The following is a 27633-nucleotide window of genomic DNA, read 5'->3' as shown; positions in this document are numbered from 1 at the left end:
ACTGACACATTCATTATGCCTGTACCGCACTTAGTGCAGCAGGGTCCTTGCTGCTACTCTGGCAGCACTATTCGCAACAAACACGTGTTTTAATAAATATAGAAACAGATTTCAATTTTTCTTCTGAGAAAAACCTGCAGACAAAGAAGTTTAATTAATTAATTACTGAGGACACATGAACTAGCATTCCTTTTTGAGAAAATGACCAGTCTGTTTTATCAATGCAAGGTACTGTCTAATATCATAGACAGCCCAGTGGATCTTATCCTGCATTTTTACACAAAACAGAATTCCCGTGTGATTCTGTAGGAATCTCGCACATATAGTAGCAAGAGTGTTAGACTACATGTAATACATTGGAACATTTGAGAACTTGTATTTCTCTTTACAAAGCAATTGTGTCAGCTTGGTTCAAGATGTCCAAGTTTTACGTCCAGTTTTGTGTTCAAGACATCCAACCATTTTTGTGGTTACAGAAGTTGTAAAAGTGACAGGGTCAGAATTTAAAAGTCATGATTCTTTTAACATGTTCAAGTATCAATCAGTGCAAACAAGTGCTACCTATACAGTATTCTTTAATAAGCCGATCCAACTTGTTTTACGAGGGTTCACAGCCAGAAATGTTTGCAAAGATCTTACCTTCTAGAAAAGAGTCACCTCTTGTTTCCTGAAACAATCTTCAGAGCAACAGCCACTCCCTAACTTCCCACATTGCTCAGGAGAGAGTTCTTACTACTGACATTATTCACTAGCATAAAAGCAGTGACTGCCCTTCATAAGGGCAGACAATGCAGGTTTTAATCAACTACTGTTAACAGTCAGACTAAGAAAAAGGCTAAGAAGTTTGCTCGATTATCAACAAACTGTAGGTAATTCCCTTGACAGATTTTGGCAGAGTAACTCACCTGTATCACTCCTTCCATCATGTTCACCATTTTGTTGACTATTGCAATGACTTTGTGAGTACGCTCAGCAGGAGTGATGTCAGGTCTGTATTGGCTGGACAATACATACCGACATGTCATATACAAAACATATGTTGGTGACAGCTTAAAATGAACTGTCGAGCTATTTGTGTAATTTATAATGGCAGATAAGAAGGCATCTTCAGCTGCAGACAAAGGAAAATAAACAGTATGTCATAAATCCAAAGACAAAAAGAAAATGAAAGAAAACAATTTCATAACTTGAGGCATAAAGGATTTTCTTTGGGAAAAATAAGAGGAAGGACTAGCAACTTACAGGAATTTGAACTCTAAGTTGTCTATTACGTACTACAATTAGTTAGACATACAAACAAAACACTTCCATATAAAGCCAGACAACCTGATCATTGGGAAACATTTCTGTACTATTTCCTCTCTACTGAAAATTTACATCTTCAAGGAAACAGGAAAATGAAAGATTTCTCTTGCACATTTTACTCCAACAAAGCCCTCATACTAATAAAAATCAGTCTTTGCTTGCTCACAAGTCTATTTAGTTTCAAATATCTGAAACATTAACAATCTCTAGTATGTTATTTTTCTATCAGAACTGAGGCCTTAAAAACCTGGGGACCAAGATAATAAAAAGAATAAACTGTAAGTGACAATGCAAATCTAATCAGATTTTATAGAAAATGGATTTTGACCAAGGTGCAATCTATTACACAAGGCACAGAGAACTGTATAGAAGACAATGAATCCAGGGTACTGTTGAGGAGATGGGATTAAAATTTTTTCACATTTAATCTGAAGACAAGAAATTGAAATGTCATCAGAATTAAGATACGCATGAACATCCCTCAATATCTAAAGTATCTGCTCACCCTCCCAGCAAAAGAAGTTATACTACTAGACAGTCTAGCATCTTGTATAGTCATAGTTTATTTCAATGTTTACTTAAATCACCCTTAAATTTTCAAACTGACTGAAATATTACATTATAGAAGAATGCATTACAGGTTAGTATTGTAACTTCACAATTTACTCACAGCTTTCCCTGAATTCAATACTGGCAGGCAGTATCAGTTCTGGTCCATGGGTATCCTGAGATCTAAAGAAACATGAGAAAACTTGAAACAAATAATCCACATGGGTGATATTAATTACTGTAAAATTACATATTCTCCAAATACACTGGCTCCAAATATTGACACAACCACCTTCCAGAAAATGACACTTTTTCTACCTTTCCTCCAGAATCATTCAAGCTGGATTTGCCAGCAAAACAACAGATAAAAATACAGACTTGAACTGCGGAGTCTGTGGCATTAATAAGCACCCTCTTGTGTGCTGCACAGCAGACTGATAGGATCAGTTTGCCATCTGCCATTTACAGGATTCAAATAACAAATTATTCATGAACACATGAAAGAAATTGAATTAAGCTTTGCCTGAAACTTCAGCTTGGTTACAAATGTATTTGCTGCCTTTTGTGCCTTTAAAATTTATGAAGACTTAGTCAACTCATTTAACCTTTTTTCTGATAAAGAGGGAAAGGAGGTCAAACCCAGTTCGTACATAGCTGTTGCTACACTACTTAAGAAATAGCAATCAGCCAAAGAACTGTCTTCACTGAAACTGACTGCAGAGCTATTTCTTACCAGAACCCATCAGAGAAATCACTGAGCAGAAAACTGAACAGAGATTTTACTTTTCTGGCACCCACAAAACGTTAAGTGTGCCTTTCACAGAATCACAGAATATCCTGAGTAGGAAAGGACCCACCAGAATCATTGAGTCTAACTCCTGGCCCTGCGCACAACGGCCCAAGAGTCACAGCATGTAAGTGAGAGCATTGCCCAAATGCTTCTTGAGCTCTGTCACGCTGGTGCTGTGACCACTGCCCTGGAGTGCTGTTCCAGTCCCCAACCACCCTATGGGTGAAAAACCTTTTCCTAATTCAATAAATCATTACTGCCTTAAGCAAAGACATTACCTGAGCTGTTCTCTGCAGCTGGGCATCTATTTTTAGGAAATGAGTAAAATCTTAACATCTTCTGCATGCAATAACAATTTTAACCACATGTAATACAACAGGCAGCTTTCTACTTCCCCCAAGAACTTCGAAAAAGAAAGGAATATAACATATTGATGTTATTCTTCTGAAGATTATTAGTTATGCCACAAGGCAGAGATAACTGAATAAAGGCTCTCAGTGTCATATCTCCTGTAGTAAAAATCCACATTATAATTTTGATGTCTGATGTCAAAAGATCTAAACTACATTTTAGCATATTGAATCCAAAAATCTGGGGTACCTTTGGGTTTTGGTGGGGGTTTGTCTGGTTGCTTACTTTTTTTACAAACTTGCAAAACCAGCAGAGAACTCAGGTTATGCCACCTAGATAATGCATTATTATAAGTGTTCACCAAATCAAATTTCTGTGGAAGTTGAAAGTTAAGGAATAGCAGGCACAGTATGGCAGTATGTACACAAATTTCTGCCATTTCAGTTACATTTCAAACATGACAGTATGCTGTCTTTATGAAAAGCACCCAGCTGGTGTGTAAATTGTAGTATTTTCTATCTTTTTATTGCTATAAATTTAAAATGAACTTATTTGTCACTACTTCTGCACTGTCAAAAGTGCTTCTGCACTGAGAACTTAATGACTTCCACAGAAAAATTACTAATACACAGTATAATAAAATGGAAATATAGTGACAACTCCAGAGAAATTTTTAATCTTTCATTATTGGAATGAGAATAAGAGATAGAAATATTTTAACAAACTGGCTAGTAAACCAGTGACAGATTTCAGCTAATGATTTATTTTCCTTAGAACAAAATTATATTGATCAGTTTCAGCACAAACAGAGGAACTGGATTTCCAGCCAATGAGACATGAATATTAATGTCATGAATAATGAGAAATGATATTAATGTAAGATTGCTCACAGACTTCTGGAAATTGGCCATAAGAGCCGAATTAATACAAAGTATTCTTTAAAAACTGTTGATTTAATTCTATCTATAAATTAGTTGTCTACGAACTGATGCAGTATTCAATTATTTAACTACCCTAACAGGAATTCCCTTCAACAACTCATGGAGCCATAGGATGGTGTGGGTTGAAAGAAGACCTTGAAGATCATCTAGTTCCAACCCCTGTACCGTCTTCCTCCTTCCCCTAAAAAACACACCAAAAAAAATTACGCTCTAATTAAGCTTTGCACATTAGAAATCTAAGTTGAAGTAATTCTCTGTGCTTCTGACATGATAACACATTTTAATGGATACATTTTAAGTGTACATTGTCTTTATGTGATTGCTCCTATAGATAAAGCTTCTCTGTGGTGATGAAATTCTTTGAGCTAAACCAGTCTGAAAGTCTAGTTAGGTTTAGAAGGGCCATAAATATTGACTAGGGCTTGACTCCTTTCTTAGTATAGCATCAGGTAATATTACCCTTTAAAATCAATATTACCCATTAAAAGCAATAATGCATTCTCCTGATACTTCTGTATTCTCCTAGATTGCCTCTGATAAACTACATTAAAAAAATGAAACGCCCTTGTGTGATTGTTTCTGTCAGCATACTATGTATAAATTTTTAATGCATGTTAAAGCAAGGAATCAGGTAAGCATCTGCATTCAGTTAACATCACTTACATATCATCACTCTTTTCCAACCAAACACATCTTAAAGAACTCCTGAAAGTTATCCAAGGCAAAAACTCTCTTTTCTCATTTTTATTATATGTTTGCTCATCTCAGATTATAGTCAGATATCTAATGAGAACGTATAGCGACAATCCTTAAATAAATAGTCATCATGTTTGATTTCCAAGAATCAAATTAAAATAGGAACAAGCATACCCAGTCTCAGATGTCAATTTTTTTTCATTCTAGAAATGAAAATACATGGCAGCCAAGTTCTAACCTTTGGTCTTCAACCCATTCAGTGAGTTACTGGAAGTCTAATTTGTCTTATTATTAACCTTTATAGAGCAGTGATGAACACACAGACTACCCACAAGAACATTTAATGTGGGCTGAAATTTACAGTAACAAGAACCTGAAACTTGCCAGTGAAGAATTTTTGGTTTTTTAAATTAATAAAGCAGTTTACAATTACTGTCCTTAGAGCTCACAAAATGCGACCAGAGTATCCCAGAGGAAACCTAACTAAAGGTCCACAAAATACATCCACAAAGGGGAATTCCATGTATTCAGGCAATTCATTGTTCAATTTGTTAAGTCCTAATCTGACATCCTGACTTTGCTAATTTGTTATTCTCATGGTCACAGTGAGTGTATCTGAGAAAGAGCACGATAGAAGGGCTGCATTTAGATGAATAAGACTCATTACACAACACATAATACAGACATTTAAGATATATACAGAAATATAAAATCAGTGTCAGGGCTGGTGATGAAGATCTCTGAAGTTGTAGTTGTCACAAATTTAAGTGTTAAAAGTCCCCCATCAAAATAAAGCCAAGATACAGCTCACAGATGGCTCTGTGTTTTTGAAACACAGAACTACAGCACAAGATAATACTCTTCATAGAAATTTAATGAACTTCATACACATACAGAAACACAGATCAAGAAATATTAACAACAGAAGCCTCAAGAACTTCTGACGGGCAGTACAGAAAGCAGTTTTTGTTCATTTTTTATGAGGAAAATTACAATTAAAATACTATCATCCAAGAAGAAGTTAAATCTTCACAATCTTAATAAAATTCTAAAAAAGAATCTGAAGATGGTCAGGCACTCTAACAAGGGAGTGTAGATTAGAACTGAGTTATATTCTAGTCTAACTTCACTGAAAGTATTTAAAAGATGCCCCTGCTATAGAACACTTGAACATTCAAGTTCAAGTGGAAGCACAACTTTCTACTCTTTTTTGGTATTTTTTTCCTGCCACACACATCTCTGAATTCTCTTTTCTGTCTAGTGAATAATATATAAATTTAAAGGTACAGAAAGCTTCATACTGCAAGCTTTACAACTTGGATCATTGCATGTTTTAACCCTGCAGTACATTTACCTTACCTTTCATTCATTTATCACAGCTGTTCACCTAAATTTAAAAGCTGATTCATGTACACAGCAATACAATCTTGTATTTTTTGAAAGAAAAAAATTCTATTCACATTCTCACTGATTTGCTGGGATGTGATAGGAGACTTTAAAGATCATCTGATCCAACTTCCCTGCTCAAAACGGGGTCAACAAGAGTAAGTTGCTCACTACCGTGTCCAGTCAGGTTTTAAGTATCTTTAAGTATCTTCAAGGACAGAGTGCACACCTGCTGACAACAGCACAGTGGACATAGCAATGACCCGGTTATTTCACTCTCCAGAGTAAATCACATCATCTTGCCCTCGACAAATGAAAATTTTACGTAATTGTACCTTTCATTTCATATGACATGCTTAACCACAAATCAACAATGATGTGACATGACTATCAGCCTGACTTTACAGAAAGAGAACCACAAATAAAAATAATAGAATACTGAAGCAAAGGATTAGGGTTTTTTGTTTTTTAAAGTATTGTGAAGTTTTTTACTTTGGTTGTTAAGCCTGGGCTTTTTGTAAAGAGTTCTCATTCTCCATACAGAAAACCAGATAATTTAAAATACTTAAATGCAGCATTTGATCTACTGGAAAAACAAATCCATTTTTTCAATTCTGAGAAGTAATGGATGCCATGTTTCCTACCTGCTGTCCTGTCTGCGGTAATCCTGCTGGTCTATTCTAATCATCGGCTTCACCATTCCTCGCTCGGCTGTGCTGGATGCGGATGATGTCCTGTCACCGTCCAGCCTGCTGGTGCTCTAATTCAAAACAGCAGGACAGGTGCTTAGCTTGCAAGCACTGCATGAGACAGTATTTGTGCCTAGCAGCACTAAAACGAAGCTGAGGTCTGAGGCTTGGAAAGAGATGGGGAAACAGAAGAAGGGAGTATGGCACAGAGAGCGACAGCTCAGCAGGAGTTTTCACCACAGTGAAGCACTGAAGAGCCTGCTTCCAATGCAACAGACAACAACAGCAAGCTAGGAGCAGTTCTTTGTTAATGCGCTGCTAGAATTTATAATGTAGCTTGCAAACATATTTAATCAAAAGTTGTATAGCTACAATAAAAAGTGAGAATGAGTTGGGAATCAAAACTTTAGGTAAGAGACAAAGTTTAATGTATTTACAAATTTAAAACTGGTCATGCTCCCCCACTGTGCTTCTGCAATAGTTCCAAGTGTTTGCACTATTGATCTGTAACATAATTTATCCTGATCTTAAGGAAAGTCTGATCTGGCAGGAAGTACATTTCCAAGACAAGAAGGGGCAATTCAAGCTGTTATTTTTTTTATGTAAGATTTGATTTGTTTTCTTTTGGTGTCTCATGCTCCTTAATAGGAAGCTTTTAATTTATGATTTCTAATTCAATCAAACCCCATCAGGAACAGGACAAATACACTGCTTTAAGCAGCAAAATAAATAGTAATTTTTTTCAGCATGAAGAGTAGAAAACAAGACATCAGTAAAATAGAAAGTGTTTCAACATTTCATAAGAAATTTCTAGGACTAAACAATTTCCTTCAACATAGGAAAACCTGCCCACAAGTGCATCTCAAAGCAAGAGTTTGAGCTAAACCACTTTTCACCACCACGTCTCAGAGAACTTTCATTAAACTTACTGTTACCCCTTTTCCAAACAGAAAAGCAAACTTAGAAGAGAGCAAATGTTAGAAAATTAGTGATTCATCAGCGCTTTAACAAGATGACGTATGCAGTCTCAAACAGCACAACTGAAAAAGAAACTAAATTTTCCCATTAATTCCTAAGTCCACTAGAAGTATTTTTCTAATGACTGCAAATAACATATGAAATAAGCTATATAATAAAGCCAGAAACTCTTATTCTGAGAAATTTTAGGACATTAATTAATTTACAAAGTTTCTGTTCTTCCTTTTAAAATATCACTAAAATTTCTATCAGAAGTAGGTGAAGAACACATGTAAGAAAAAAGCACTAGCCAACAGTACAAAGAAAGTAGAGAAACTGAATCAAAGAGCTGTGGTTAGAAAACAGGTAAGACTAAAAATGCATGCAAAAGCTATCAGAGTTATTAATACCTACACTGCTGCATTAGTATCACTAAACAGTTACAAGTATTTTAGTTGTGTAATAGCAAAAATAAAACATAAAAGGTAATGCAATTCTGGGAAGATTGAATTATTTCAGTAGTATGAAATGGAATATTCTCTCATTTCATCTGAGGGATGTGATCATAGCAAGCAAGGCATTAACCATTGTGTCATTTACTCTTTGTTGGCTCTTAGAAAATGCAATTCTGACACAAAATCTATTAACATAAAGTGCAGAAAGAAAGCATGAAAAGATTATCACCTCATAAAATGTTTATAATTATGACTGCAGAGACAGTTTGTTTAGTCAATGTGCGTACAGGAGCTCTACTGAAGTCTAAAGTCACACCCATTAAATTTTAAAAGCCTAGTTAAATTAAAATTGAACACCCTTTCACATTTTATAGAAAACATTTATTTACCCCATCACAAATGACAACAACCATATGCTACACACACAACAATGTACCAGTTCCAACAAGAATCTCTACCTGCACATAATCTGCTTTCTGTAAGTCAATTTGAGGAGAAACTACTTCAGGTTTGGAGAGTTTCCCTTTCTAAAAAATGTTACTATCCTTGACATGAGATGCATCCCCAATGCCAATACAAATGTAAACAAAAGGGTTTTGGGGGAAAAAAAACAAACCTAAATCTAAAATTACAATGCATACAATATCTGAGCCCATCCACAAGGAAAAACAGCGAGGGAGACTGAAAAATTGGCCACACTTCCCCAAATACTACTGCTGTTGTAATTTTGATTTAACTTACACATGCTGTTATTTATTGCTAACTTAGTCATAAAACAATACCTTGCTTGCTGGAAATGCTGTTCCACTGTGAACATCTCCCTCCAGATCAAATGTGGTTTCCTGGACAGCTCTATAAGCAAGATAACATTTCCATTATGTTTTAGAGATTATGCTGTTCAACTTTTAATAAACAAGGAACAGAGTAACTAAAATTAGTAAATTAAAATTCAAGGTTTATACCATGAGTCCAGTTAATAATAACTTTTTTTAATACTCTATTAGTTCTTCATAGCAATAAAATGTAAAAATATTTATACAGACAATTACATTTGCAAAGCCAGGTTCATAGCTAATTTCTTCCCAGTCAAGTGAGAAAATATAAATACACATAAACATAATACACATAAAACATGTTCATGGCATTGCATTTACTAAAATAGGCTAGCTACAATTTTTTACTCAGGTAATTAGTATTAAATGTACAACATAATGTAAATAACTCATAAATCATAGTAATGCATATTACTATCTCCTTATTCTAAAGATTTAAAAAAAAGATTTGATTGGTCAAGCTGCAACAGCCCTTTGCCATAGATTTTGTTGTCCAGATAAAGCTCTGCAGTAATACAGTGCTTTCCAGTTGACTATAAATCTGCAAGAGCACTTATTTACTGATCTGCAGGCTAAATGCAGGATGAACTCAAGATCTGAGCAAGAATGTTACATGACAGACAAATGGCTGGAGGTCTTTCTGCAGACAGCCTACAAAAAGCAATGTCCTTCCATAAAAAAATACAGTGGACAAAAAAATAAAAATGGTTAAAGCATACATGTATATTAATTCAGCAGATAAGCTTCTTTCCCTAGGTATCACTCATCTCCAAGCCAATTTGTTACTTTTTTGAATAACATTATACAATAATGTGTATATTAATACTAGTAGCCTCACTTGGACCCAGAAAAGATGGAAAATAGGATGTTGTTTTTTAACCATGCTATACAAACTGATTTTAAGATTGTTTCTTCTGAGTAATTGTTTCTTCTGAGTATTTCTATAGCTGCTGAACAAAACACCTGAACCCCCTATGAGTCATAATATCTATGATTAGTAGTTTTATTATGCACCTATGAAAAATATGAATAAGAAACAACAGGGTAGACATCTTGATTGTCAGCCCTTGCAACACAGAAACCAGGAGGTAAGTAATCACACTACAAAAAATGGTTGTTACATTGAGACATATAGTTCCCTATCTTAAGAGTCTCATTTCATGATTACTTCATTTCAAAATCCTTTTAGTGGAATTTTGAAAGTTGTTATCTTAGAAAAAACAAAAACCAGACTATCTGAAAATATGCAGCAACTTCTTGACTTTTCCTGGAGCTTGGATGAACTATGAAATACATGAAAATAAGGCATTATAGTGTTTTTCACACAGAAGTGCGTATGAGTAAAACCTGTTTGAATACTTCATAATGAAAAACACACTTGCTAATGCTACATAAAATCACAAGGTGGAGCTCAAGTATTAAAATTATATACTTAACACTTTAAATGAATTCACACATTAGTCCCTGGCATTTATAATGCTTTCATTATGTGTTTTTTCCCAAGGCTCCCCTACTAACCTCACTAGGATGAAAATAAATTTTACTCACCCAGTTTTGTGTCTTGGGCCTTTGACCATAAGACTTGCATCAGTAGATCTTTTGGAAATAATATGGTCCTGAGTAGGATCCACAAACTTAAATACATGAGAGGACCCAAACTGAACCTTCATTCCACTTTGCAGCATGGTGGTTTCTGAAATACGCTGACCTTCCACATAGGTTTCAGCATCAATGCTTCTTGGGGTTACAGTAACAACTCCATCCATATTAGTGAGGTCACAGTGATGAGGCTGAATTCCTGGACCAAATAACTAGGAATAAAATTAATTAAGATAGAAGAAAATAAATTATACTGCATCAGAAATAAAAAAAGACTAGGATGTAGCTTCCCCTGTTTACACACTGATTATTTAACTTTGATTACGAATTTACAGAGATGAGTGGTACTAAAATCAGTATGTTTCACTTCATTTTTCAATGCAACAAGAATAATAAAACACATATTTCACTAACATGTGCAGCAGACATCCCTTAATGAAAATTTTTTCACTGTTTTGGTCATACACTATTTTCTTCTACTTGCTGCTTTATATGAAATGGCACAACACAAATAATTATAAATCAACTAAATGCATTGACATGGACCCAGGCTACTGCAAGAGACTCCCTGGCATTAACTTTATACACATATGCTTGTTTGATACTCTTAAAATATCCTACCTCCATGGGATTAAAACTAAGATTTGAAAGCCATTAAGCAGTTAAAATAACACTGATATGCGCTATTTGATCCAGTTACGAAAAAGAAAACCCCATTTCACATAATAAATGCCTTAAACAATAAAAATGTACTTTAAATAATAAAACCCTCCTCTTAAATTAAGAGTGGAAGTAAATTAACAAATAATTATGACCATTAATACAACATTTCAGCAATATTTTACCCTTCAAACTTTGAAGCATATTTACAGCATATTTTATTAAGATGACACATAACACACAGAGATCAGATCAGTACTGATCTGTGAGTGAGACTGCTTTTTTCCATACCTGAATGGAATTGTCATCAAATTTTTCAGTTCCAACTTCAGTAACACTTAATTGTAGACGATAGAGCTTTGGCTTATCTCTGGAGTCAGAGCCATCTGTACAGCAAATGACAAATATTGATTTGTAAGTTAATGAAGTTCAAATATTCACACTGTATTTCTACATTTACTGCAACTTAGTTCAGAATAGTAATGTTTACAAAAAAAAAACACCTGAGTGATATTGTTTCAAGATTGTAGGGAATTTGGGTTTTCCTCATAATGTAACAACCCTGAAAGTAGGAAAGCCTACTTGGAGCAGCTGTTTACTACAAATGCAAAGGATAAAGTAATCAAGAACTACTGTTCTGAACATACCATGAAAAACCTTTTCTATGTCCTTAGTACTTTAAGAATACAACAGTTTTTGTAAATCTCTAAGATTTTATATGGGTATACCAGTATGGGTTTAGAAGATAAAGAAAATAAAATACCTCCAGATTCCACATTTATAGCACCTACTGATCTTACTGAAGTATATGTTATCAGCAATATCTGCTGTCAAGTGATCAACATACCAAACTGTTTCCAATTAAACAGAGACTGAACTAGAGAAATATTAAAAGACAATCCTACAAAATGTTTATCTATGACATTTAGTCTTAATATACAGGACTTCAGCACTTCTGGCCTTATCTTTATAGTTCCACTGACCTATATTTTCATCTCACAGAAAATTAAGTAAAAAATAAATCCCAACGTCCTACTCCCCTCAGAAATACGCTGGACATACAAAGTGTGCACAGTTTAGCTGGTGCCTTCACAGGCTAACACATATGGGTTTTGTCATACATATAAATTCTGCCCATTTTCTAGAAAATCCTACAACTTTAAATATGAGCGGAAACAGAAATAATATTGTCATTTCTAACTTCTCTCCAATCTCTCGTCCAAAGCAAAGTAAAAGAAAGGCTGCAAGACAAAGAATGTCTTACCTGTTAAAAATAACAATGATTTTAAGTCATCTCCAAAAAAGCATTAGAGAATATTATTAAAGCCATGGCACATACATTGATAATGTCTGCCATAGGCTACTAGCTAGCTTCAAATTTTTAAGTCAATATAAACAGAAGCTCTATAAATCTACTTGTAAACTCCCAGAACACCTTGTATTAAAACCACAGCACTAGATACAAATGCAATTTTTTCTTCCACAAAACAGCAAAAATTTTAAGGAGTTATTCAGAGTTATCTGAGTTATTTGTTGTACTCCATCAGTATGAAAAGCCAATTTCTACAACAAAAGGTATCTTGAATAATTACAACAAATCCTAAGAATGATGAAAGACCTTTTTTTCTAGGGGAGGTAGGCAGAAGGGAGGGATGGTTGTGTTATACTACAGTGTAAAGTATATTTCTTGTTTTCCAACAGCTGGTACCTCACCTAAATGGTATTGGGAATGTACTCCTTATAACTCAGTGCAGCAGAATAAATATTCTGCTATACCTATGGTGAAGGTTGTACTCCCTACTCCCCAGGCCATGAGAGTCCACGAAGGCTGATCTCAGAAAATGATGCACTACAAATAGATTTCATTACTTCGTTTATGCACTTAAGAGTCACCATTCATTCTTTAAATAGCAATGTTATTAAAAAAACCTGCAGTGAACAAAAGTGAGTAATCACTGTAAGGACATCAAGTCAGTGGACTGTTAACACAAACACATTTTTTAAACAATTAAAAAAAAAAGCCAACAAGACAGGCCACCCTTCATTGATATATATTTTAAATGTGTTAGTTCATCACTAAAATGTGAATCCTGTACTACTTTGAAAATTGTAACTTCAATCGATTTCACTAGTCCAATGCTTGAAACAATGCTGGGAAATAGTACTGAGTTAGCACAAACCAAACCAAATGATGAAGATCAGCTCATAGAAAACAAGTAAGCCCAAAGTTGAACAAAAATGGTCACACAATGGACTTTACCTATTGAGATAAAATTAAGTCTGTGCTTTAAAAGCATATTTCCTCTACAAATTCCTAATTACTAAGGGTTTAAACACTAATAAGCTTAAGGGATGGTTGGACAGATCTGAAACACCATGTCAAAATCAGGAGATAATTCTACTATTAAATTTCAGACAAGATATGCACTTGCAGCAGAAAGAGACAATAGTAAACTTTTTTAACAGACAACAAACTCATGTGCAAAAGTGTTACACCTGCAGTTCTGTTCTCAGAAAGAAGCTTGGCCAGGAAAGCCTGGCCAAGGCTTTCCACTTCTCCAACCTTCTGTAATTCTCCTGTCCCAGTTGTTATATCGCCATGTCCTTCACATGTCCCACTGCTATTTGTTCTACAGCTCCAGATTGCTCTTTTTTTTTTGTGACGAAGCAAGGAAAAAAACCTTATGAGGTTGCCTTTTTATTTTGTATTTATGCTTTGTAATTTTAATTTCAGGCTTGTAAGATCTGAGGCTCACATGTGAAAATATGGGAGTTTGCATTTTTCTCAGCCTTCAAATATTATATTGTACAACTGAAGTTATTAACATTCCTGAATTCATCAAAAGCCATATTCACAGCTAATACAGACAGAATCAGCTATTCAAAGCGCTGCTGAATGTCATTTCAGTATCAGATTAATCTCAGTTTACTGCTTCATTCACATGACATGGATACAGAGACAATTGCTGCCACATGTACGGCCATGAGCTACTGAAGTGCATCCTCTACCACACGGATCTAATCTTCAGTCAATTAAACAGTGGTACAAAAACAGCATCACCAGCGGCTGTGGAGAAGTGGAAAAACTGGACATACTTCACTACCAAACTTAATGAATTTGTGCAATTTTACAGGGTATGAAAGTGAGTCTGCTAGGTTCTTCTGCAAAAGTACAAACAGCCTCTGTTTTGACAGGAGGACATTTCTACTGGAGTTATTTCTATAATAAATACACATATCCTAAAGTGCTTTTTTTCCAAATCCACAGTCTGAGTCTAGAGTATGAAGACCTCTTTTTCACACACTGAGATAAAAATTTTAAAAGCTATCTTTTTTTTTTTTTCCAGTGACATGCAACCAAATTTCAATCTTCCTAGTTAATGGTCAAGTGTTCCTGCAGAGCCCATCCATGATTTTTAGTTCAGCACACTCTATGAAACCTTTCTCTCTCTGGAATAACGACGTTAACAAAATGGAAGTCTGAATTCAATTCACATAACTGAGCACTGGACACAAGCCAGTAAACCCCAGTACTGCACTCCACAACCATAAAGGAAAGGGTGAGCAGCACTGACATGCAGTTCTTCTACAGCAGTCTAGAAAACAAAGTGAGGAAACAGGGAAGAGTAATAAAATAAAACAATATTTTGGCAGACATTTCACAGTGAAAAGAGAATGGCTTTGTATTCTTGTCTACTCGGTCAAACCAGAACACATCTGCATATTATTCTAAACTCTAAGGGAGAGTTGAAGATCCACAACTATTTTTACATTAGGCTACCAACTTCAAACACTACAAGAAATGAACGAGCCTCTACTGTCTGAAGTGCTAAATCTTTGACATTTCCCACTAATTTTAGACAAACCAGGCAGCAGAAATACCAAAGGATGCTATGGAACATCACGGAGTAGAAAGTGAAGTAATCTTCCTAGGGGTCCAAACATTATTTCCCATAAAAATCATCACAGACTTCATCCACTGCATCAAAAGTCAAATACTGTAAAGGACAGCTAAGTTTTATGCCATGCCATTTACCCAATAACCATTTTAACTATGAATTCTGCAAGCACATGGATCAAAGAAACTTTAGTGTTACTGCAACATTGCTTGTAAACCACCTTCTGAAATTTAGCTATTAATTGTAGCTGGAAGGTTGAACTCTTTGGATAACAGCATATTCATGATCTATTTGATGTTTGTTCACCAATCAAATAATTAAATGGCAACTAACAACACAGATAATGACATCACAGAAGCAATCCTTTGGGGAAAAAAACCCTTAAGATAAATAAGATAGTCCTTCATTTGTCATAAAGAAACACAAGATTTACAGTTGGAGAAGTTTTTAGTGACTACTGAGAGAACAGTACCAAATACAGCGTTACCTTCATAAGCGTGATAGTTGTAGTAGGCAAAGTGATTCCTTCTCCCTGGGGTTAGAAACACATGCAGAGGACCCAGGTGAAGGCAGCACCAGCAGGACAGATACCATGCAGAACATGCGGAGGAGGGCAAGAAAAGAAAAGACAGGAAAGGATGAAACTGTAGCCAGACAACACCTATTCAATTTATAAGGATGAAGTGCATTAAATTCTTTCAATTTTAGAAACTGTGTAGAATATAAAGACATCAGTACTACAAAGCTACTGAATGAAACAATCATTCTTGTTTAGAGAAGTGATAACAAGCTGTTAGAAGAAAAACACTACCAGGTCAGTCCCACAGGCAATGTGTGAGGCTCAGCACACAGCACTGACACCTGTGGCACTTCAGACTGGGATTACTCTCTCCATAAATGGGCGTCTCACGCCACTGCCCGAGATCAACATTGTAATGATAAAGCACCAAATCCCACAGAGTAAGAGAACAAGAAAAGAAATCAACAGTACTATTAAAAGAACTCAAAATATCAATATGCAAACCAAACCTCAACCTGCAGAACCTGACAGTATGTTTCATATATTCTGTGTGCTGATAATTTCATCTGGATTTAAAACAAATTTTTAAAAACCCCATACTATTTGACCATAAATTTAACTTCTTTTTTTTCAGTTCTGAGCCAGGAAAGGCTTCAGCACCAATTTCCAACCTTGCTTCACATAAGGTACACAACCAAACTTCAAACTGTAACATTTACTTAAATACCTGAGTGTACTCAAGTTACACTTAATAGGAAAAAGAGCTGTATATAAGTCAATTACCAAAAATAAAAGTCCATATCCAAGTCTATAAATATGAGGATGACAGAAATTAAGAGCATAAGTTACATATGTTTTACAGTAGTTGTGCGATACACAATCATCCCAGCTGTTCCTAGATCATAAAATTAATTGCAAATTACCACAAAGCCCAGCGAGTTCCAATTATGGCAAAATAAAACTCAGCTTGCTAGCAATTAGAAAATTCCATATAGGCTGAAAAATGTTTCAAATCTAAGTTGATTTAAAAATTCATGTTCTTGTCCTGTTAAAAAATGTGATTTTCCACCTATGGCACTGTCAAATACCACGTATGCTACACTGTACTTGTGAATGTAAACAAAATCAGATTTAAGCTTAGTAAATAATTTCTCCCCCTTTTTTCACTCCAAACAGTCCAAACTCCAGATTTTGATATTACAGCAATATGCATCTCTACCTTTAGAACCGTTACCTCCAATTTAGAATCTGACATCAGAAGAACAACTCATCTGACACAGACTCCCAGCCACACAGAGTTCTCTGTGCTTACAAAGAATGTCTCATTTTTGAAAAATCCAAATGACTATACAATAATGTAATTTAGCTTATTAGATAACCAGAATTCTTACCTGGGCTTAATTCTACCAGGTATGGTAGTTTCTCAGGAGGAAGGCAAGAGCCATAGCCAGACCCATCAACTCTTTCCTTCCCCTTTAATTGCTTTCCATCAGTTATCTTCCTGGTTTTCTTTGGGACATAATCAGGAGGCCTCCTTTTCAACTGAAAGACCAGTATTCCTAAAACACAGTATTATACATCCTTTGAGTCACACTACCACTGAATAAGCACACAACCAACATCTATTAATCTGGAAGTATTCCATAGGATTACTTTCAGCTTACTAAATTCCTGTCACTTCTTTAGAATAGTTTTAACTTAAAAATAACTACACACAGATTAAAAGCATACTTCAGTATAGTGAATAATTTAGAAAATTTGGGATGAAATGCAAAACCTTTCTGCTACCTAATGGTGTAATACTACAAACCGTGCATAATGAAATAGTAAATAACTCTAATACTCTCTAGTATTTTAAGTGTCCAAAACCAAAACACACTAAAATGCATGTTAGAATTCCTTCCTTCACAGGGGCTCCACCACATAGCTTACGATCCAAGGCACAAAAATATCTTAAAGGTTTTTGGACATACCTTTATCACTAGGCCACTCCCTGAATATCTGCAGTGGACACTCATCATCATCAAGAATAGTTTCTTTAGCACCTTTATCATCAGAGTGCTGAGCATCAGGAGGCAGCATGACCTAAAAGAGGATTATCAGTTTTCAGAGCTATTATTGGACAATTAGAACATTCAATGGTCTATTCTCTGATAAATTTTTTGCATGTGTTGTTTATAACAAGAGATAAGGCCAAAGAACTCAGTAACTTGGAATGTATTTTGTTTCCAAGATTTTCTAACACTCCTCACTCGCCTCTTGCTACAGTTAAATCGCACTTCCCAGAACATCAAGTAAGTCTGAAAAGCGAAGAACAGCAAGTTAAAGTACGTGAGATCTTGTTCCAGTAAAAAAAGTTATTGCAATTTCTCATCAGCTAAGACAAAAAAAAAAAAACAAAAAAAAACCAAAAAACAAAAAACCTGCGGAAATGATAGTCGAAAAAACAAAACTGAACTCTCCATTATTATTTCACACACTGGAATCAGCATTTCCTTTTGCTAATGCCATTCTGCTAGCATAACATACATACTTATGTATTTAGAAAAGACACAACAAGCTGGCAAAGACTACGTTATACCTGCTGCATCCTTGTTTTACCTGGTCTACACAAGGGACTAAGGGCATTGGAACTGGAAGCATTTCACACAACTGCTTCATGATGCCTAGCTCTAAGGAAGAAACAAAACCAAGAATACTTTTGGAACAGAACTACAGACTGTTCCTACCTTTTACAGCTATATCCTTACAAGGCAGAGGAAGGGGGAAACTTTGATTCATGAAATTTGATCTTAGAGGAGACACAGCCTGTAATTTCATGCATTACCTCTCTCCACAGCAATTGAGAACCAGTAACAATGACAGGCAGTATTACAGTTACTGAAGACAGATCTTTCAAAGCTGAATCAAAAGAATAAAATAAAATATGTTGTACTCCCACACTTGTATTCCTAAAAATGTTATTTAAATTCATAGACAGTTCTATTTTAAACAAACTACTCCAAATTATTCTCATCTCTGATCTATGACCAAGGTTAAGACCTTCTGAAGTCATGTAGTCATTGGCTATGGCACCCTACTATGCTGCAGCCCTCTAGAGACTTTGCACTTTCATTTGTTCACTCCTTTCCACACCCATTTCCATATTAACCAAGTTCTCATAGATCTACCTCAAACATCCTTTCATCTTCTTCCAGGCAGGAAACAACCAGATTTAAGTTTTAAAGGATGCAATCCCTAAACCATTTTCTATGCAAAACATGGCTAAACATAGAAATAATTAAATTATATTTAATTATATTTTCAAATAGACAACATATTATAAAAGAAGGAAAACATTAAAATTTATAAACCAGAGGGAAACAGAAACACATCTACACTCAAACCTTATATTGCCAAAGTGCTCTGTTTCACATCTCAGATTTTAAAAACAATTACACATATAGGAAAATTAGGGTAACACTGTGTTTCAAGCTATGTTCAAGAAGCAACAATCTTAAAATTCCAAAGCCCTTGAGACAGAAGGTAGGCTAGTTACAATGCACGAAATACATGCAATACCAAGAACTGACCAATACTGAACTGGGAAGGAAACCAAAGAAAAAACAAATGCAGTGAAACATGCAGAAAATACAAGCTAAGAAATGTAAATGAAGACCACAGCAACTTCAGACTTAACATTCATATCAATTGCTGGAATAAACAAGAGAAGGTATTTGAGTATTATGCCTTCTGTGATAAGTAATACCTAGAGATCAAATTATCAGACCCATACTTAATAAATGTCTCACATGAGAACATCCCATGCTGCAACAGCAATAAGCTCTTCTGTCACTGTAATGTTTTTTAAGTAAAAACCCTCATATGTACAGTATATTTGAGTATATCTGGTTATTGTGATTAATTAATCTACAGTTTTCCTTTCAAGCTGGGAACACAGGCTCCACACATGCCGCTACTAAAACAAACAAACAAAAAACTAAAAAAGAAAACCTAGGAAAACAACAGCAACAACACATCAAAAAACCGACAACCCCCCCAGTGGATCTTGCTAAAATACTCAATGTCTTATGTCTGTAACAACTACTTCTTTAAAAAACCCAATAAAACTACTCACCATTAAATGCATATTTTTGCTTGACATTACATGAAGTTATTTATGCCTTACCCTCAAGTGAAAAATAAGTGAATGCTAAAAATAAAAGTCTAATCAAGATTCTGCTTTCAAGAGTTAACTGATTTGCTGCATGCCTGAAGTCTAATGCCTTGAGTGAATATGCACAGGTAGCCTGGAAGACTGTCTAATTAATTTGACATCTTCAGAGAAGTGCAGTGAACCCCACATTACTCAGGGAAACTCAAATGAAGCAAACCGAAACAAACAAAACACACACATTGGAACAAACTGGTGTCTACTTGCTTACACAGAAAAGCACTTTAGATCCAGGAATAAAGGTACAGCCTGATACACTGCAAACCAATGTATGAAAGCAAACAACCAATAGGAAAGTGCCATTTACAATAAAAGTTGTCAAAAATATTATGAAAAAGTCTTACAATGTTTATCTTTCAACTGAAAACTTCAGGAGCGATTTTTGTTACAGGTATTTATACAGCATTATAATGGTCTTGTCCTGTAATTTAAAAATCATCTCAACTATTAAGTAAATGTCAGCTGTTTAAATCTTCAAAGACGACACTGCACCTGGCACTCAAAGAGAACAAAATGTTTCAAAATCCCAACCAGTAAGAAACAGAACTTGTATGTTCCACTGATAATGTATGTTCCAGCTGAACTTAAAATGTAAAGAATAAGAACATGTGCAGGACTTGTTTTACAGAGAGTACTGTAAAGTGCCAGAAGAACAGGGGCAAAAACCAAACCAGGAACAGAGAATAGCTGTGAGACTTCAGTATAAAGGGAGTGCCATTGGACAAATTTAGTGGTGCATTTTTGTGTTTCCAAAAAAGACAACAGTGATTAAAGATATATCAGGCTAATTCTTGTGTATTTTCATGTTTCAAGCAAGGAATGCAACTTCATAAAATATCTGGGAAAATGTAGATTCTGAAATCTAGACTTAAAATACTCAACTTTATTAATAAAAGAAGAATTAACATATTAAAAGCCAAGCACTGTATCAGCAGAAGATGGTCAAGTAGATTTTAGCCAACTACAGCAACTTACTGTGAGAAAATAAGGTCTGCCACACTTAAGAGTTATTAAAACAGATCTGCTGTTGGTCAGTGAAGACCATTCCTGTATGCCAAATGTAAACATAAGCACACAACTGCTATCAGTTCAGACTTACTGTATGAAGATGCATTACCCAGGAAACACAAAATATTTTCCAGAAGTACTTCCCAAAAAATAATATAAAATATTTCTTTTGCAACAATGACTTCATTAACCTTTGCCAAGATCAAAGCAACATTCCCAGACTATTTTATACATTAAACATCCCCATACAAGATCAGAAAATAGGATCGAAGGCGGAACACCACCACTACAAAAAGAGTAACTTTCAACAGTTCCTGGGTAAAGGTGCAATTAGTCCAACAAACTCCCTAATACTCAAAGATCTTTTTAATATATTGTAAGTCTAAACTAAGCAGAATGAAGTAAAACTATCTTTCAAATTCAGTCTCAGTGTCTCTGCTGTGGCCCATGATTCTCCCAAACCACCACAGTATTGTAAGAAACAAACTTTCTTCCCATTTTTTCAACATTTTAAGGAGCAAAAAATGTAAGTTTATTTTACATATATTTTATATATATAATATAGCCGAATAATAATTTTATATATAATATAGCCAAAAATGTAATCAAACACTGGACTCAAAAAAGGATCAATATTTTCAAGCCTCACTGTTCTCCCTGAGAAGACAACATGGTCAGAAGTTTGTAATCTTTAATCACTATTGCTCATGGGACTTTTTGATTAAAGCTGCACCACTAAGAAATAACAATTCTATGCAATTTCTTTAGAACTCCTAAAATAATTAAATTCTGAAATTAAGAGTGTCACTTTAATCTTTTATGCTTTCTAGTGAGGGTCAGCTACCACTGCAAGGTTAAAAGAAACAGTACACAACATACACCTTTTACAATGGAGCTCACCTCAGCACTTCTACTTCAGAGTGGACACTCTTAGTTAAGGGAAGTAGTTATGTGCACAAATTTAGATATCCACAGGATAAACTATTAGCTTATATGTTTGTGAATCATTTAGTGGTATAAAACCCATGAAAGCACCCAATGAAGAAATATGTCATTTTCAGTATTAATGTTCTCCTGTACAGCAAGCAGTAATTTAGTACAACTGGAAGATTAAAGTTTTATAAACAAAAAACCTGATATGTCACTTCTAACTGAGTCATTCTATTTAGCTTGGAAGCTACTGTAAGAAAAAAAACAAACAACCAAATATGAAATGTGAGATGATTGTGCTTTAGTAACTTACACGAGCAATACAATAATCCTTGGGATTTTCTTTTTCCAGGCCATATTTTTCCAGTGCTTCAATAACTGCAAAGTCTGCAGTATCTGTAGTGGACAGCAGGATTGTCTTGTATGGTATATTTGGTTTTAAACTGTCTGCATAAATTCTCAGCGTCCCACCTTGGAAACCAAAAGGAATTAACAATGCAACCACAGAATAAAAAGACAGACATTAAGTAATTCACTATATTTCTAACAGAATATAAGAACAAAGCCTTTCAGAAATAATTTCATTACTCTACTAATACAAGAAAATTTATGTAACATCCCGAAAATAGATTTATCTCTCCACTAGTAAAAATCTCCAATGATATTTCTATAATTTAGCTAATGAAGTGTTTTCCCAGTGTTTCACCACGCTTAGTATTACATGAAGTTAAAATTAAATAATGTCAATAACTGGTTGAAGAACAGCCATTTACCATCTTGTCTGTCCTGACCCGTTCCTTAACAAGCCCATGATTTCCTTCAGGACACCTCTTTCTTCCCTACTCTTCCATGAACAGAATACAGAATTTCAGGTTTTAGCAGTTCTAACATAGCTTCATTTGTTCTTTTCTAATGGTGTGTATACAACCACTGTTGTTATATCCCCATCCCATGAATGAGAAATACTTAATCACTATTATTCACAAGATCTACCAGAACCCTTTATTAGAACAATCAGTTCTTTACATCCTTTATTTATGCTACTGATTAAATTTTCTATCAGCTCATTCTTAGTAAAAGGAATGTCAGTTATCTCAGCCAACCTCCTCACTTTGACAGTCTAAGTCCATCCTTCCTTTTTTTCCCAGTTTAGCACTGTTAGCAAGCTCAATGAGCACACACTCTCTCATCAATCTGAAAGCTTTGACTCACACTCACCATGGAACACTCCCCTGTGGAATCCTACCTTCACAAACCCTTTGTTCAGTTATACACCAGATAAACTAGGCATGTGCAAAAAATGTTGGAGAAAGCAAAAGTTAAGTCAAATTTACAGGAGCTGCTGGCCTTAAGAATATTCTCTTGGTAAAATGTTTACTGCTTCTAACTGAACCAGAAGAACTTCAAGTACCTGAGTCTGGTCTGCCATCAGAACTGCGAAACTCCTGCATTCTCTTCTCTAATTTTTGCTGTCGTCGCCGTTTCATAACCACCTCAGGATTGGATATTGTGCGAGTGAAGCTGGTCTCAGGCATGTCTTTGTAAACTTCAGCTGCAAGGCGAAAATTCTCACTGCAAAGTTAGTTTAAATAAAAAGAATGTCATTAAGAGCTTAAAATAGATACATCCTTATTACTTCACATAGGATGAAAAAGCAATAGGATTCATAGACACACGAGTTCATTTATGTTATTCTAAGATGGTTTCTACATGAAAATAATTTTTGCTACAGTTAAAGCTGTTCATATACCCATGCTCACCTGATATTAAAAAAACAATTTAATAACTAGTAGCTGCTAGTTTTCAAAGAAAACAAGAAGTCTTCTACCTCTTTTACATGGAGATGGGGGAAAGGCATTAAAGAAACTTTACATTATACTCCTAACTTTTTTATTATTTCCAATACCACAAAGCACATGCTTACAAGTCACGCTTTTTCTTTTGCAAATGCACTTAAAAACAACTATCATTTAAGTTTTAAAAAATAAGTTTATACCACTTACATATCATCCCCATGAAGAAGACGATCATCTTTATCTGACACTTGTCGCAATGCCTCTTTTTCACGCCTCTTTTTTTCTTTTTTTTCTTTTTTTGAGAGAGTTCGCTTGAAATTCTGAATTACTCCCTCTTTTTCTTGTTTTTCGGGCCCATTACTCTGAGCTTTCTGAAATAAATGAGTTTAAAACAGCTTCCATCAATTTGAATCCAGAGAGAAGTTAATATTAGTTTTAACTTTGCAGATGAATCTGTTTAAGACACAGTATCATGACTCAAAACCAACACTCCACTACACAGCAATGGGACCAATGTTCTCAAGGAAAACACAGAAAGGGCAAATATAATGTCATCTTCCAAAGAAGGTACAAACTAACTGTACTGAACAAAGTGAAGAAACTGCAGAATTTTACTTGAATAATGCCTGCTATATACTTGGCCTCAAAAGATTAACTGAAGCTGCCAAACAAATTTTTGCTGCTGAGTAAAAATACTCTGTAACAATGCTGTGCTTAATCTGCTTTCAAGGCAACTTTGTTGGAGCACCAGACAAGAATAAACTGCAGAAGGAAAAACATTACAGAAGACTTTTCCCCAAAGGTATATTTCTTCAAGTTGTCATTCCAGTGTTTTCTTCAAGTCCTACTCCTTGCATACACAAGACACCTGTAATCCTAGGCTCATTTGCCCTCTGTAGCAAAGATTACAGAGCATGAGAGAAAGAAAATACAGATTTTCTCACTTCTATCAGGAAGCGAATAACAGAGAAGATTGCAAATCACTTAATTCAATTAATAGGAATAGCAGGGTTTGTACGCGTAGTGCAAGGCATCATTAACTTTCCCTTCTGCCCTGCAACATAGATGTATCCTGTAGTCAAATGCCCAGTACAAGCTAACGTCCCTATACCCAAAGAACTTCTGAAATTAACAAGCTCTAGTTCCAAAAGCAATGGAAATTTAGTGCTCAGCACAGGACCAAAAACTTGCCTAAAGATAGCCTGTTGTGGTGTGTTCATTTTTATTTGGAGTTGGTTTGTTTGTTACCCCTATCTGTACTGATGGTTCAGTCTGGAATTACCCTCCTTCCCCAGGTTTGCCCCTCCCCAGCATAAGAGTTCTATCAATCTATTGTCTCCTCCCCTGTTCCCCTGGATACCCCCTGTTAATCCCTCCCCAAGTTCCTGTCCGTCACCCACTGGCCCCTCCCTTCCTTCCAGAAAGTTCTTCCCTTGTCAGTGGGTGATTGGATCAAGAACAAGAGTCCCTCCTTCCTATCATCCCTATTCGCTAGCCGGCATGTCTGTTATAAGTTTGTTCCCTCCTAAGTTTCCCCTTATTGGTTATTGTGTAATCCCCACCCGAGTGTTCCACCCCCTTTATATACTGTTGCACCCCCTTCCTTGAGGTCTCTTCCCGGCCTGCTTCCCTGGAGGCAAATAAACTTCTGGACTGGGCACCCGAGAAGAGTCCCTCCTTTCTTCACTTTGCCTTCCTGCTGCCCACCACTGCCTCCTGCTGAGGCGCTCCCCAGACGCCCCTGGCGCATCTGGGCAGTGTCCCCCGGCTGTGCCACAGCTCAGCTGGTGCGGTCTCCTCCCCTGCCCGGGGGAGTAGAGAAGGATTGGACAGCAGCGTGGCAATAGCCCACACTGAACTGCATGTTTTCCACAGCTATAGGCAACCAAGCTACATATAATATATATATGACTTCACAAGCCAAAGTCTAATCTAATTTAATGTTTAAATTGCTAATATTAAAGCAAATTTTTGTACACCTGATATTTGCAGCTCATTCATTTTGCATTTGTAAGAGGAAAAAATAATCAAAAACCAAAACAGCAAAAACCAAATCAAATCAAAAAACCATGCACAAAAGGAAGAAGTCTTCCATCATTTTTTCAAGTAACAGAATGTTACCTGAGGAGATAATTTTTAGCTCTAACTCCTGGCATTCCCTTTTAAAAGCTTTGCAAGAGGCAGGGTTACCTCCTGGTATGGGTCACCATATACTATTTAAGGTATTTTTCAAGTCATCATAATAGAACAAAGTAAGCTTTAAGATCTCTATGCATGCTCCAGTCCTAGACAGCTACACGAATCACAGCATCACCAGCCATCGAAAGATAACAAAAATGCTGTGTTGCAAAGACGCAAGTTAAGTATTTAAAAATACTTCCTCCAGATATTGAAGGTCATGAGCAGCAGTTGTTTTCAGGAATTAAAAAAGTGAAAGTTATGTTTTCCTATATAAGCAAACCCCAGAGATTTCAAAATTGCTGCTAGCACTAGCATGCTCCGTAAAGACTCACCTTTGGAGGAAGTGTATCATTTTCATTCTTGAGGACAAACCTTCCCTCACGATCATCTTTGTTCCAGTTCAACTGTACAACAAGAGGCTTCTCATCCACATCTAATCTTCTTTCTTCTTCAAAAAAAATGAAAAGCAGTAACAGTTACTTGGTATCTCAAGAGCAAAGATACTTAGAAACAAGCTTTTAAAAAAACCACAAGGTTTGATTAACAGAACACATCAGTTGATGTTTTCCTGTTAAGTATAGGCACAGAAAGAAAGTTCAGGAATGTAGAATTAATAACACATCTGTAGCCATGATATTTTAGTAAAAAGTCCTCTGCTGGGATTTTTCCTGTCCTGAGGAGCTGAGAGCCTCAGGAAAGAAATGTAAACAATAACTGTCTGCTGCTGTGGAAGGCCACAGATGCATCTGTCATTGGTCCATGTGGATTGTTTTCAATCAGTGACCAATCACAGCCACCTGTGCCAAGGCTGTAAGCAGTCACAGGATTTTTGTTATCGATTCCTATTCTATTCTTGTCTTTGTAGCCTTCTGATCTTCTCTCTGTTCTTTTTAGATAGTTGTAATGTAGTATTTTAATATAATATATAACATAATAAATCAGCCTTCTGATGAAAATGGAGTCAAGCCTCGTGTCCTCACACAAGGGGCAGCTTAAACAACACACATCCCCTTTCCAGCAACAAGCCCAAGCATATTCCATCTATTTATGTAAGCTAAACGTCCCCATAAGGTAGTCTCGCATAACTCCTTTGTCAGACTAAGTCTCGGAAAACAACATTACCACTCTGGAGGAGAAGTTGGATTTACAGTTGAAATGTTTAGAACTTTGTAACATCCTGGACCTTGTAAATACTCAATTTTTCTTATTTTAAATTTACTTTAAAGCAGACCGCAGTCTGGTTGCAGCCCAAGAAATAGTCCTAAAACAACTGCACAAAAATAAACAAGATTACAAAATTTAAATAATAAAACAAATCAAAAGCCCCCACATTATTCAAATCCAAGACAAAATTTCATTTAGAGTATTACATCTATTTTAAGTATAAGGAAAAACAACTGACAGAGTGGTTAAAAAACTTAAGCAAGTCTTGCCATTTAATTTTCCCTTTGAAAAGAAGGAGACGGTACATATGCCCAGGAAAACAATGATGTCTTTGTGGTTACTTTTGTTTAGTAAGAAACATTCCTATTGACCTTGCATGCCTCAATCATCTTTTTAAAACTCAAGTTCCTACTTGCTGTGCAAAGAAAACAATTTCATTTTGACTACAGGTACAGCACTAACAGACTTTTAAAGAAATCTAAGACAGAAAAAATAAATTATTTTCAGTCTTTCAAATGCAGAATTTAAGATTGTTCAAGCACTTGTGTATACTTCTGAAGTAAAAAAATAAAAAACATAACCAAAAGATAGTTTCTCCTTTATCTGTCTCCACCACCACCACCACACACACTATCACACTGATCTAAACAGACAAATTTTAGTAGTACCAAAGGGTATTTAGATATCCAAGTTCTTCACAGGTAACATTAG

The 27633-nt window shown here is 35.6% G+C and overlaps 1 protein-coding gene across 24 annotated transcripts in view; it reads right to left on the bottom strand.

Moving 5' to 3' along the window:
• The window catches only part of AFDN (afadin, adherens junction formation factor), a 115704-nt gene that overhangs the window by 52237 nt on the left and 35834 nt on the right, over positions 1 to 27633 (bottom strand). For 15 of the 24 annotated variants that reach the window (XR_005627229.1, XM_039706878.1, XM_039706889.1 and 12 more), the window contains exons 3-15: positions 26091 to 26206; positions 23785 to 23948; positions 23193 to 23353; positions 22095 to 22252; positions 17604 to 17715; positions 17022 to 17189; positions 15598 to 15642; positions 11503 to 11597; positions 10501 to 10763; positions 8902 to 8971; positions 6663 to 6778; positions 1976 to 2037; positions 906 to 1111 (exon numbers count right to left, since the gene is read on the bottom strand). Coding sequence is in view for 23 of the 24 variants with exons in the window: in XM_039706878.1 (XP_039562812.1) it covers positions 906 to 1111; positions 1976 to 2037; positions 6663 to 6778; positions 8902 to 8971; positions 10501 to 10763; positions 11503 to 11597; positions 15598 to 15642; positions 17022 to 17189; positions 17604 to 17715; positions 22095 to 22252; positions 23193 to 23353; positions 23785 to 23948; positions 26091 to 26206 (1736 nt within the window). In the remaining variant the exon portion in view is untranslated. The remainder of the gene's footprint in view (positions 1 to 905; positions 1112 to 1975; positions 2038 to 6662; positions 6779 to 8901; positions 8972 to 10500; positions 10764 to 11502; positions 11598 to 15597; positions 15643 to 17021; positions 17190 to 17603; positions 17716 to 22094; positions 22253 to 23192; positions 23354 to 23784; positions 23949 to 26090; positions 26207 to 27633) is intronic. The other 9 variants (XM_039706880.1, XM_039706895.1, XM_039706883.1 and 6 more) reach the window with 3 other exon arrangements.

Source organism: Passer montanus, unplaced genomic scaffold (assembly GCF_014805655.1).
Source record: "Passer montanus isolate IOZ18808 unplaced genomic scaffold, ASM1480565v1 scaffold2, whole genome shotgun sequence".
NCBI classification, from domain to species: Eukaryota; Metazoa; Chordata; class Aves; order Passeriformes; family Passeridae; genus Passer; species Passer montanus.
The sequence above is the reverse complement of the archived record's forward strand: the minus strand, read 5'-3'. Positions and strand labels throughout refer to the sequence as shown.